Below are 14711 nucleotides of genomic sequence, written 5' to 3' on the forward strand. Positions count from 1 at the left end.
TTTTATACTAATCGATGAAAATTAGTCAAATATTAAGTTAGTAACTTTTCTCAAAAGTAACTTTTCTCAAAAATGCACAGTAAAAAACTAAACTTAACAAAATCCCTTTTTCCTGAAGTGAAAAATAACTAAAATTGTTTTCAAGTGTTTGCTTTCTTTATGAACATAGGGAGTAAAACAAATAACGTACTCATAGATTAAGCCTTTCTTCTTATAAAGGAAACATAAAATCAAGACTCAATGACACAATGCAATACAAAGGAAACATATTTTTAAAATAATATTTTCAATACCAAGTAAAAATTCGTGAGACATGAGAAACTCCTTGCAAACTAGCTCATGTGAAGACAATGGAAAACAGTAAGTTTTTGGTTTTTTTAAGTAAACATCTTGAAAATTATAATCCCATTTCTTCTTGCACAGAGAATAGAATATTGAACTAGGAACTCTGATAAAGTAGTACACAATTTCTTCTAAGAAGATCCAAAAAATAACTTTGCATGATTATACTACATATACGCATAGGCATAGAGAAATTCAGATTATCATCCACAGCCATTTTGATCTTCAGCTGCTTTTTACATGCTCTCTAGCATAAGTTGCAGAGTAATGAAAAAGCCAGCATCATCTCCCCTGGACTGAGATGCCCCAGGAGGCCTCAGTTGAAAGGCTGAGCCTTTGCCTATAAATTAATGTCTTATATCCCAGTATTTTGGAATCATAAGAAAAAATCTCAGTTATGTGGACAAGAAAAGCCCAGTAGCTGTGCACACAGTCACTTTAGTCAAACTGGATATCCATCTTTGTTGCTGATACTGCAAAATAAATTCTATTGCATGCAGACATACTGCATGCAGACAATTTGACTGCCTGGTGGGATATCTAAAAATATAAACATCATGGAGGTACATTAGTCTATGGAGACAGAAATTCAGACTACTAGCATCCCTCAAGGGTGTCCAAGATTGTCTGTCCCACAGGGTAGACAAAGTTCACAAAGCCATGAAAGCATCCTGAAGCTTGTTCTGAACCAACATCCCCAGTGGGGTCCATCACACAAACAACATGTGGGTCTTTTGCGATGCAGAAGGAATAATGAAGTTCCCAGAAAATGGGAGTGGAGGAGGAGGCTTCTCCTGACACAGTGATGAACTCAGATACTTCTGCCTGAGTTTAACAGACCCCAAGAAAAGGCAGCTGTCAGGGCTCTTGCAACTCTTGCACATTTCTGAAATGCTCTCTTGTACCTCCACTGCAAGAAGGCAGAGGTTCATGCATGCTTCCAGAAACATGCATGAAGTCTTTTTCTAGGATAAGAAAAAGCACAGCAATATGCTACCTCTGCAGTCTGGATCCACCAACCAGAAGAGTTTGACTTCTACAGTCTTGCATATATACATGGCATAGTAACAGTAAGGAGTATCTCAGATCTGGCTCATTTTTCCTGGTAGCAAAGGCAGAAGGTTGCTTGCTGAATATAGAGAACGCAGATCGAAGACTTGTACCTCAGATGAAAGATAATAAATAAGTCCCTGTAACTTTATCAGTTTTGCGGGTGTGTATATTCCCTTGGGCTTGCACAGTAGGGTTTCATTCCAGGTGCTGCTGCAGGTGACTTTTTCTGAGAAAGATTCTGACAGCCTCCTGTAGCCCTATATTGAGGCTAAGAACTTCACTTCTGAGTATGCCATTTTACAAGCTTGACATTATTTCAAGATAGCTTTTTCCTACACAATCTGAATTGAGAACGAACACAGATTGTCACAGAATTTAAACTCCTTACTTTATTTTGTGGATGGTTCTATTTATTTTCTCTTTCCTTTTTTTTTTTTTCCTAAATATAATGACATTTTGTAGGACTTTTCAAAATCAGCATTTTACTTTTCTTGTCAGCAGGGATGAGGGTGAAGCAGTTAAGATAAATGATTGGAACTCTGCCATCCAGGTGGACAGTCAGCATGTTAAAAAACAGATTGAAACCGGGAAGGAACTAAGTGAAAATTTATGCTCTGTTGGCTGCTTCTCATTAAGAAACATTTGCTCATGAATCTTAGATTTTCAGTGTGGATTACACCAAGTGATAAGAGCATGACATCACAGGCTTTTCTGAATTGGAAAGGTCACATGTGAAAAAAAAATTTACAAAGAACAAAGGTTTTAGTATTTTTTCACTCTTGGTTTTATTTTAAAAATGAAATAGCCTTCTCACCAATTCGATTTCTTATCTTTCAGTAAGACTTAAGCCATGCCTTGGACACTCTTCACTGCCGACCTCAAAAGGACTATGTCTCTCATGTGCTTCCTTAAGCAGATTTTGGTATCTAATTCTACAATTTATCAGAGATTTGTGAGTTTCAGAAACTTCAGAGTTCTCACCTGAATAGGTCTTCAGTCTGTGCTTCCAAGAACATGCCATGCATTAGCCTTATGAAAATCATGCCTTCAACTAGCTGTATAGATCTTTCTCTTTAGAGAGCAAATCCACAAAATAAACTCATTTTGAAAACATAAACTTCTATTTTTTTCTTATGGGGACTAAAAAACTAATATTTCCGTTTGTTCTGACATATTTACACATTTTTCATTAAGTCATTTTCAATACTTACCAAAATCATTTGATGTTTCTAAAATTGAAAAACTGGAAGTGAAGTTAATCAGTATTGAGTAAATCTAGAAAACAGTTAACTGAGCAGTAAAGGCCTTGGAGATCTAGATTCTGTTTGCAGTTCTGTCATGACCTGGAGAGAGACCCTATGAAGGGATCCCTATGCATGAGCCTCCCCACCTGTAAATTATATAGCTCTTTGATTTGAAGAGAAACTTTCTAGATCATGGTCTGGAAGCTAGACATCCAGGTGGTTTTACAAAGAACTGACCTGTGCTACAGTTTGCCAGTTAGTAGCATCATCCTCACTTGGATGGATTCCTTGATTCCACCTCCTCTGAACAACATAGATCACAGGTTCAATGGAAATATTGAATTTTGAAGACCACTTCACCTCCAGGTCTCCAGACTGAAGTTCTATAAATTTTAATTCTTTCCGGGGTTTCAGTGGAACACCTGTAATAGGAAAGTGAAGATAAAACTATGTGAGTAATTACAAGTAATTTACAATATGTGATTAAACCATACGTAGCTGAAGCTGTACAAAAAAATATTTTTTAAAAAGGAGATTTTGTGTCAGAAGAAAAAAAGGGGTGAATGATGAGCAAAGAAGTTTCAGAAGTGCTCATATCTGACCTGTCTCTGCTAATGGTAAAACTTGATTTTTGAAAATCTTCAAAATTATTTATCTATACCTGTAGCTCAGTTTTTCACCTAATTTGTCCTTAAACACATTTAATGAGAGACTTTCCACAGCGTCACATAGCAACGTTTTCCCATACTTTTCTATTCTTACCATTAGAAAGCTTTCTCAGTATATTGTTTAGTCACTTCTGCTGCATCCGAAACTTGGTACTTTTCCATGGTGTCATAGAAGTGGAGAACAGATTTTTTCTTTCATTTATGAAGAAGCCTTTTATGTACAGCAAAACCGTTATCATGTGTCTGAATGTTTTCTTCTTCACTGTAATAACCACATTGCACTCAATTTTCCTCTTAAATCCTTGTTTCTAGACCTCTCATCATTCTTGCAGTTGTCTCTGGAATCGTTCCCATTAGCACAAAGCCCTTCTCCAGAGTCAAACCTATCACTAGACACAGACTTAGCTCTTACCAGGGTAGACTAGAAAAGCAGGATTGTTTCACACATCTCACATTAGTCTGATACATTTAAGAAAGATGTTTGCCTTCTCCATGGCAGCACAATCTTACTGATATATATGTAGCTGTAATGTGCAAGATATCGCTCTCTACTCTTCCCTGAAGAACTAGGAAACATAATTCCAAGGTATCTTGGAATAGGCACATTATATCTAATGCATATTGTGCAATTAAGATATTTAAGACACAAAGATGTCTTTCTAAAAAAATTTACAGTAATTTCTCATTACACAGTGACATTCAAGCACAGTTCTTTCTGTTGTTTCAAGTGCTGGTAACATTACTTTTTGAAAACATCTGCTGTAGCTTGATGGAAAAATCACTTCTCAAAATTGGCATTTTTTTATTAAATCAACAATCAATTGTTAGATAAATTCTCTAGACAGAGTTTAGGAACTCATATTTGAGTGTGCAGCATTTTGTCACTTCAGAATATGTCGCAAGTAAGATTTCTATGCTGACATACAAACTTTCTTTTCTCGTTATTGTACGCATTCGAGTTACTTTGTCATTTCAGTGGGTGTTCAGGTAACTCCAGCTGTATGTGTTGGTTAAGGAAATTGTTTCCTACTCAGGTGGGCCGTAGATGACTAATAAAATTTCCTTAGGTGAACAAACCTCTTTTAAAAGGTCTTTTCCTAAATCTTTTTAAACAATTAGCTACACATAAACAAAAACCCGATCTTGTAGCCCTTGAAGAAATGTAAAATCATCTTGAGAAAAATCAAGTACTTAAATCTGGTTATCACAGAAGTTTAAACCCTGGATATCTTTCAATAGCCTGCAGTCTTAGTCTAATACAATGAACATCACAGAACATGTCAGTTCAGATTTCCACATTTGAAAATCCTTCTTTAATTATGATGTTCAATAAGCTTACAATTTGCATGTTAAGGAAACTTCCATCTGCTTTGCATTAGGGGCAGTTGGATTCACTTGATTGCAAGTATCTCAGTCTCTCTGGTGTTACGTAATTGCGTGCAGATGGAGCGCAGCAGCACAAACAAGGAGAGCATGGCACAAGTGCATTTTAAAGTACTTTTGTAGAACCAGCACCATCAATTTAATATCCAGATGTGTAGATGCAATTACTCTTCAATGTGCTTTTTATTATGTAAATGGTCAGCTCTTTCATCATGCTGGAACAAATTAGTCCTCTGAAGTCTGCAGTGCTTAACTGAAGAATTCAAATCACTGGTTTTAAGTGTGCAGTACCAGAGCCCAGGAAAAATGTTTCTAAAGGTGTCTTTCAAACAGGACACATATCTCTGTGCCACATAAAATAAATGCACACTGGCCTATCATAAGAATCTGTATCTTAAATGTTGGTTCCCCAGGAACCAATCAGCTTCCATGGAAGGGCTTTGGACCGTAAAGGGTATATTCATGGCATCAGTACAACTCTAAACACAATTCTTCAAAGACTCAGAGATGTGTCCTTTTAAAACTGTACACTACTTTTTTGATACAAAGATATTTTTCTTTAAGTATTAAAAAAGACTTTATGGGTGACCATCTCGCTCCAGCTATTGTATTAAGATATTGCCATAGCATCATACCCACACAATTTCTTCACAATTTACCTTGTCTTTGGTCTGATGTACAGATTGCTTCCTTACACATTTCAGACAAAAATAGTTGGACTGCTTTAGATAGCATGAATCCTAAATCTCTGTTAAAAAGGAGTCCTGGAAAGTTCACACAAGTAGGTGTATCATCAGATCTGCAAGACCGCGCACTTCTGAACAGGAAAAAGGTGATTGGTAATTTTTTCAGCTGTTACCAGCTGAGTGTGGAAAAAGACACATGTCCTTGTCCTTACTTGGGGTTGCATGCATGTACATTAGAACCAGGGAACCTCATCATGAATTTTCCATCCTTTTCTCTTACTTCTTTTTCCTTCTGCATTTTTTAAACTCTTTTCTTTCTAAGCAGAGATGATGTCCCCATTCCTATTCTTAAAGTATCAAATCTACTTTAGGCACTCACTGTTATTCATAGGATCATTATGTCCACACAGACAAAAAAAAAAAAAAAATAGGCAGGCCATGGAGAAGGGCCTCTTTCTGAAGTTCTTCACTCACTGAGATGACATAAATGAGGTGTATGAGGCAGATAACAGAAAAGTAGGAAAGAACATTGATATCTTTAAAAGGAAATAAAATTGTGAAGACTATGTAACTGATTAGTAATACTCCAAGAGACAAAAAAATGTAATGATAACAGACAGTCTGAAGATTACAAATACAACCAAATAAACAAGTAGGACAATGAGCAACTAGACTTTCTGTGTTAACTCAACATTTGTAATATGTGACCTTGGTGGCAGTGTACTTACATTGATATTCTTTTAGGATTGGGCTTTAGTGTTCAGTACTAGAGGACAAGCCCAGTTTGTAAATCCAGAAAAACAGATTGGTATTTTACATCTGCTGTTGTAACTAATCTCCAGAGCTTGATCAACAGTAAAACTATAGGAACTTCTGCAGACTCCTGGATTCAGTCTGAATCTATTTTCTAGCTGTGAATGCTGTCAAAATGATAATAAGTACTAAACTTATTCACTAGATCTTAGTCATGCTTGTAGAGTTTGCTCTTCCTTAGTGACAGGAAGGTCATTTACTCCCGCAGGAAATGAATAACAAGCCTGCTTGGCTTCTATTTGTCCTTTGTTACAGAAAGACAGGTTGAAGAGGCTAATTAGCTAAATTCATCAGCTAAGAAAGCAGTATGGTATTTGGCTTGCCTTTCCTCTGCACATATACGCTCTTACAAGCAAACACCTCCTGCAGATAGGTGATAAGGTGTTAGAGAAGGTTAGTCCCGTTCCAATGTAATTAGGATGAATGGTAGTAGACTTTTCAGTGCATCCTGTCATGTCCTGCATCCTCTCCAAAAGCATGTCATCCTGTTTTATTTGTTTGCTTGCTTGTTTATTTTGTTTTTACTTTTTCTACCTGTTACATTTATTGTAATGCTTTGTAGTTGTAAATCATTACATATACAATAGAAATGCCAGTTTATCACTATGGTAATTTTTCTCAAGAAAGTAAAAGAAATAACTAGAGTAATCCATTTTAATAATTTTCATTTTGAAAAGTGCTGTGTATAAAAGTATATTAATTCCTTATAGTTTTAAAGGGGCTGCTCTAAAGCATCTTGGAAGCAACAGAATTTCCCTTTCGCACTGGAAATCTGGATCACAGTATTGCCTGCCATTCAAAATACTTTTTATTATTATCTTCTTTAATTTTACACTCACAAATCTCTGACTTCTAGCTGAATTTTTCTATATTTATGTAAGTAAATAAGATAGTGCTGCCTGATGGATCATTCTGTACACTTAAAGATACTCATGCACCGGTATAGGCTTTGGGTTGACCTGCTGGAGAGCAGCTCTGCAGAAAGAGACCTGGGAATGCTGGTTGACAATAAACTGAACATGAGCCAGCAATGTGCCCTTGTGGCCAAGAAGACCAATGGCATCCTGGGATGCATCAAGAACAGTGTAGCCAGCAGGTCAAGGGAGGTTCTTCTCCCCCTCTACTCTGCCCTGATGAGGTCTCATCTGGAGTCCTGTGTTCAGTTCTGGGCTCCTCAGCTCAAGAGGGACAGAGAACTTCTGAAAAGTCCAGTGCAGGGCCACCAAGATGATCAGGGGACTGGAACATCTTTCATATGAGGAAAGGCTGCGGGAACTGCGACTGTTTAGAGAAGAGAAGACTGAGGGGAGATCTTGTTAACATTTACAAATATCTAAATGGTAGATGTCAGGAGGTTGGGACATCCCTTTTTTCTATTGTAGCTAGCAACAGGACAAGGGGTAATGGGATGAAGCTGGAACACCAAAAAGTTCCATTTAAACATAAGAAAAAACTATTGCACTGTGAGGGTGAGGGAGCCCTGGCACAGGCTGCCCAGAGGGGTTGTGGAGTCTCCTTCCTTGGAGGTCTTCAAGACCTGCCTGGACACGTTCCTATGCGACCTGATCTAGGTTGACCTCCTTCTGCAGGGGGGTTGGACTAGATGATCTCTAAAGGTCCCTTCCAATCCTACTATTCTATGATTCTATGAAAGATAGGATTTAAATTCAATGCACATTATTTATAACACAAATTCTCATCACAAGATACATTCAAAAAGATGCATCAACATTTCAGTTAAAGCAATGAACTTCAAAATAAAATCATCATCTCCTTCACATATTTTCATCCACAGAAATAAGTCTGTATTCAGATCTAAGCCTGGAACTTAGTTCAGAGTTCTGCTGATTAGGTTTACTACAGAGAGCCCATGCCATCAGAAGAATAATTGATTAATATAATTTATTATTCACTGAACTAAGGAGAATGGATTTCTAACAAAACATTCCAATTCTGGAACAAGAAAACGTTTTTCATAAATGTTCATTGTTTTGCATTAAGAGCACATTTTCAGAATATTTCCATGTACAAAGCTTTTTTTTAATTGCAAAAAAAATAAAATCTGGAGTTTGTCTAAGCAAGTAATTTTTTAGCCCATATATTCTTGATGACGAATGCCAAGGAAAACCTTTTCTCACAAAATCTCAGAATTTGAATCAATTACAAATTTTTTAATGACTTAGATTTAAATAATGAAATTTTATATATATATGTACATATGTAGAAATTATAATCTTCACTCTTTTGTTCTTAGATCATTAAGAACACCAGTACCATATATATTGCATTGATTTGTTTTTTACCAGATTATCTCACACTTCCTATTTGGTAGTCCTCCCTGTTTGGATTATAAACATAAATGTTATTTGTGGTTAATAAGAGATATTTATTGTTAAATATTCTCCTGCTGCATTCTCTCTTATCTGTAATAAATTAAGTGAGATTTCACCTAAAATGGCAAGTTTGTTCTGCTTAAGATGATCCATAATAGCCACATGTTTACATTCCACACATTTCCAGACATGGCCTTCATAAAGCAAAAAAAAAAAAATCAGAAACTTATGCAACATTCTTCATTTGCTTTCCACCCTTTCAATGTCCAGCCACAACTCTATGACAGGCCTTCCTTTTTATTCTCAACTCCTAAAAAATTAACATCCCGGGTTTCTAGGAGACTTCATCATGCCAGTTACTAGCCCAGTATGAGTACACATTAGTGATCTCTACCTTTGTATAGATTTTTTGGAACTTGGCATGTATGACCACATCCATTGGAACAGCATTTCTTCACTCCAGAACATTCACTATCAGCTTCACAGCTTTCAACACAGGCAGCTGCAAAACCACTGGCCTTCTCAGGTGCTGGGCAGTCCCCTTGCTTCACAGACAGGATGTACTTAAGGAATTCACAGCTAGTTAGGCATTCATAATTCTTCTTGGGGAAAAGAGGCTAAAGGGAAAATAAAAGAATTTTATAAAGCTTTCAACAGGAACAACAACGACAACAAAAAAAAAAAAAATGTTGTACATTTTCCAAGACCTCCTAAAGGAAATCTCATATTTTCAGCTTTTGCATGATGATCCCTGGAGACTTATATATTCAAGCCACTCTAAAAAAGCATTCCAAAGCCAGAATGATGAATTCCCTCAAGTTAGACCTCCATCTTTAATGGAGTAAGTTGTTTATATCTGCCAGCTTTCCCTTGTTTTCCTCACATTAGCTGGCTACAAAGTTGCACAATGCCAGACTAAAAATGTTCTCAAAACACAGGGGAAGCAATAGTCAGACAGTCTTTTTTTTTTTGTCTACCCCACATTCCTCCCTTTGTACTTCCTAAGACTTTACCCACAATATCTACTGTAATGTCACTCTAGATAAATAAGTGAAATCTTGTTTCCCAAACTGCACTGGCTAAAAGATTTGCAGAATCTATGTTCTTGCCAGCACATCAGTAATTTTATAAGTCTTTGTGGAACTGGAACTAAATTTTTTATAAAATGATCAGCAAAAAATACAGACTAAAATAAGCAGAAAATACAGACTAAAATAAGCCTTAAATATATTAATTAAAGATCAAAGTAAATGCTACTTCTTTGAGAAATCAAGTACTAGATGTATGAGAGGTTGCTTCAATGCACCGACATTTTATAGCCTGTGTACTACTCAGAAGTCTGCCAGGTTCACTTAAAAATAATGTCTAGCACCCTGGAGAGAACATTGTGTCTGACATGGGGATTTCATATCCTTCTTTTAACTGGTGCTTTATTTAGTTTGTGAAAAAACCCAGCTAAAGTGATTCCCTCAAAGCAATTTGTGCAGCCATAGACAGACAACCCACATAACTGAGGTATCTACCTGCCCTTCTCCCTCAAAGCAACCACTTTGACAGATCTGATTTACAGATTCCTAAGTCTATACATTCAACTACTCATGCAACTTCTGCAACTTCTTTCCATATTCAAATGTTTTACCTTCTTATTTTCACTGTTCTCGTATTTCTGGCAAAATGAGAGGCTTCACTATCATAGAGGCCCAAGTGTTTCATAGTCTATATGTTCATTTTATTCTCCAAAGTCACTGTGGTCCAAGAATGTATGACTACATTACCTCTTTCCATCTTGTCCTTCAGGACAGTCCAGAATTTTTGAATCAGGCTTTTAAGAATGCATGGCTTAACCAGTCTAAAGGATATCAAAATGAGCAGTCCTCACATCTCCTACAGACACCAGTGATCCTTAGACACACACTACTGCTGTTCCCCACATTGGAACACAACTGTTCCTGTGGTTAGCCAGTTAAGAAGCTAAAACAGCAGGAAATTGAATTAATGGAAAAAAAGGAGTCAGGTAAAGGTCTTGTTTTCTTCTTCATGCATAAGGTTCCTTTAACATTAGCATACTCATTCAGTAGATAAGAAGATAAGAAGTAATATGTCAAACAGAAACTTGAGAAACACAAAACTAAATTGTCACTTCTAGATTTTTTAGAAAATACAAAAAGACTGAAAACACTCAGTTTCATTTAATTCAATCAATGACTATGTAGCATACACGGGTGAGGGAAAGGTCCTGGTCCTGTGCCTCTCTGTGTGTGTGTGTGTATGTGTGTACATCACAAATTTGCAGCTACTTAATTAAAAACTTTATAGCTCCCTGAGGTATAATATGTCCTCAAGCCTTCTCCTCCTCACCCTATTTCACAGCTCATTTTTCAGTTAGCTGCTAAATGCACTGCTCTTCATTATGGGCCTTTGAAGTTCTAAATTTAGCTTTGACCACAAAACACTAATCAAAGAAGGATGCTCACTGTTTTTAACTACAATAGAACAGTGTACTACAAAAGTTCTCCTTTAAAACTAATTTTATACATATTTTCACCCATATCTGGAAACATATAGCCTGAGTGAGAAGTAATATATGAGAATGACATAAATTAGATCCACTAAAACTGCTTTATTAAACTACCCTAGAGTTTTGTGTATGAAGAAGCAGCATTAATCTGGGTTAAAGAACTTATACAAGGATTGGTTTTCATGAAAAATTTTAACTATGTCTTGTAATTGACTACATAGATCAGTAATCCAATAATCTTTATTTACACAGTTGCATCTATTTTTTTTTATTAGTTGAAATTACAGCCTTTCCTAATTGTCTTCATGATGCTTAAAATCATTTCTACGTATGACATGCTCTTGTACCAGAAAAAGAGTGCTCATACTGATGAGGAAGGAATTAAATCACTGAGATCACTATATCAATTAAGGTTGCTTCTATTTTTAATAGGAAAAGATTAAGATTTTCCTAAACAGATTCTTTCATAGACTTAAATAAAGTTGTATCTTTATAGTCATAATAAAGCAACTTTGTATTGCTATATTTCAATTTTATACTAAAAACCACTTCAAAACTGTAACAGCTGATTTCCACCAACTCAGCAGAGCCGTGTTTTAAATCTGGTAAAACCATCTCTTATACTGTACTAGTTTAATTGATCTAGGTTTTTATAATAATAATTTACAATAATTTGCATCACTATTCTGAAAAATTATTCGAAAACAGTCTTCTAACAATTTGCTCCTGAATAATTACATATTTTGACAGTAGTGTTCTGAAGTAGGAGTCCACAATGCAGTTACTCCCAAAGATATTTTCTTTTAGAAATCAGATTTGATTTTCATATATGAGAAAGCTATCACTTCTAGCTACCCTATAGAATGATTTTCACACACTGATATTCTACCTTTTAAACAAAGCTGCTCTTTCTTACATATGGCCAGAAAAGATAGAAGGGTATGTGGTGGAAATAACATTTTACAGGAGTGATTTAACAGTACATTTTGAGAGAACCTATGTAAGTGTGACTGGAGCAAGTCTTAAAACTTCAAGACAACATAAACTATTTGATCAAGAAAAAAACCTTACTTTTTTAAAACTCAGATTTACTAAGTCTAAATTGTTATATATTTATCCAATCAAATGAAGGAGAATGCTGTACAAAAAACATGTTTGTTAGTTGTCTCCTTGAAGCTAATAATTCAAATGAAAGAGACAACTAGAACAAAGTGATAAAGAGTGCCCTTGGGCTGACATACCTCACAGAAGCTTTGGCACTGGTTTTTCTTCAGGTCCCAGGACTCTTTGCAGGGTTCCAGGCACTAGGAAGAATCAAGAGGCAAGAAGTGTCAGGAAGAGAAATAAACAACCACAAATGACCCCATTTCTTCTCCAGTTGTTTGTTTGGTCCACAGGAAGTTAATAACAGGCTTTAAAATTTTACTTCTCCTGAGAATAAGATCGTGTCATTGAGTCATGGTGTCAGAGAGAGGTCATGCCAAGCCATGGTTAGATCACAAGAAATATTTTCAGTATTTCTTATTGTACAAGGCAATTACAACACTTGTTTAAATGCTATCCTATTATGTTTTACCGAATCAAGATCCTAATATCATTCAACCTCATGTCATTGGACTAAAGAGATAATATCAAAAGCACTACTATAAACTGCAGAAAGTTAAAGCTTCTCAGCGACCAACCTAAAGTTTATGTGGATACATTGCCTTCTCAAGCAATAAACTATTTCATAAAGTTATGGAGTAAACTCAGCAGAGGTTTAACCACGATTCCTGCATAAACAGACAATGTTGACTGGTCTGTCAGCAAAACCACTTTATTTCAAGTACCATATTATCATTTCTTCACCTTCAGTCTCTCTGCAATGGTTATACAGAGAGCTGAGATTCAAATGCTGTAAACCAGGGTCATGCTTCACAGCACAGCATAAAGAAAAATCGCAATACTAAGAGAATTTACTGCATCTGAAACATAGACTCAAATCCAGAAACTTTTCCTGTTCCTTTGTTACCTATATTATCTTGGAAAATACTGGCATTACTGAGAGTTAGTAACACCTACTCTGCCTGCTAATAGTGGAAAGATTATTATTGCATCAAAAAGAAAAAAAGGAAAGGCTTTTGACATGTTTGTATTTATGTAATTTTGTAATGATTTAAATTTGTATTATTTATATATATGTAGTATTATATTGGATTCATATACATTTATGCTACACAAAGACAAGCATAAATAAATACAGGCTGTATCTCAGCTGTCCACCTGTGTCATTAATATACTAAAAAAATTCCAGCATTTTAGAAGTTAAATGTTTTTTCTACTAGCAACAAATCCTGGAAAATGTAATAAAACTATCAGTCACAGAAGTTACATATTTCAGGAATAAAAAAATACCACTCAACCATTTTCTGTCTCTATACTTTGATAGTTTAAACTTATTTACCAGCTCTTCAAAACTCACAATGGCTTGTACATAAAGAAATTAGAAGGATACATTACAAAATATCACTGAAGTCAGTGTAATTCTAGAGTGTTGCTCCTCCTGCATCTTTGAGTACTTACTGCATCTTTGAGTCCAGTTCCACTCCCATGCCAATTTTACAATTCTCCTGTCTGATGGATTTATCCCCAAATTACAGTTAGAAATGGTGTAAAGAAAATGGAATAAATTGACAATATTTTGACCACACTGGGATTTTGTTAGTGATCCCCAAGGCTGTCAGGATTTCTGTATTGTTGCTTTCTCTGAATTCTTGCTTCACTGCTGCATAGCCACACAGAGCACATCTACCCCAGCAAATCCAGTCTTGAGATGACAACTAGGACCGAGTTCATGCTGACTGGATCACTTTCCTTGCCAGCTATGGAGCAAAGCAGTTAGTACTCTTTGAAGGGAATATCAAGGTTGTGTATGTTTCAGAGGGATTCTTCAAGGTGTTTGTACCTACTTTTGCTGTATGAGTACTGCTAAGAGCATTGAGCTTAGCCTGGCACCACAGGCTGCTGCAGAAGCTGACTGCCTAGTTTCACCGGTTTTTATCTTAGTCTTGATGTCTGAAAGGAAAGTATACAGCATTTCTCAACAGTAAGAAAAGTTTCAAGGAAATACCTAAAACATCCATGAGAAACCTAATGCTAATGGCATTAGCCTTGCTAAATTGGATGCTCTTAAAGCACCTGTTTGATCGTCTTCTGTGGTTAAATCTGGAAGTTTTAGGCTTTCTTTCTTCATCCAGACTGCTGTAGAGTTGTTCTTCAGTACTAAAAAATAACATCAAAATCTTGAAGGAGTGCTAATATAAAGCACTCCAGAATTTTTCATCCTTTCAAATTTGTGTGTTTGTGTACATCCACACACATACATAGGTTTAAATACCTATATCAGATATAACTATAGATTTTTTAATAGTCAAACTGTATAACATTAGGAAAAAGGGTAAAGTACTGTCTCGTTCAAGGAAGAAGGATTACTCTTGCTTTAAAATATTTTGGGTTATATGTTTTAATTTATTGTTTATAAAATTGCAGTTAAGGATCCTGTTAGAGAAGTCTTTTCTGTTCTAATTTTTCAACTATCATTAAAGCAACAATGAGACTAGTATATGATGCATGTCATTTACACTAGCTAGTAAAGGGATCTTCAAAACAGTACACCAACACTTTTGCTTAGG

At 35.9% G+C, this 14711-nt stretch overlaps 1 protein-coding gene across 1 annotated transcript in view; it reads right to left on the reverse strand.

The window, feature by feature from the left end:
• The window catches only part of ANOS1 (anosmin 1), a 133137-nt gene that overhangs the window by 48908 nt on the left and 69518 nt on the right, over positions 1-14711 (reverse strand). The window contains exons 3-5 of the mRNA XM_061988544.1: positions 12282-12344; positions 8917-9139; positions 2877-3061 (exon numbers count right to left, since the gene is read on the reverse strand). Of these exons, the coding sequence (XP_061844528.1) occupies positions 2877-3061; positions 8917-9139; positions 12282-12344 (471 nt within the window). The remainder of the gene's footprint in view (positions 1-2876; positions 3062-8916; positions 9140-12281; positions 12345-14711) is intronic.

The sequence above is a fragment of the Colius striatus genome, chromosome 1 (genome assembly GCF_028858725.1).
Source record: "Colius striatus isolate bColStr4 chromosome 1, bColStr4.1.hap1, whole genome shotgun sequence".
In the NCBI taxonomy this organism is placed as follows: domain Eukaryota; kingdom Metazoa; phylum Chordata; class Aves; order Coliiformes; family Coliidae; genus Colius; species Colius striatus.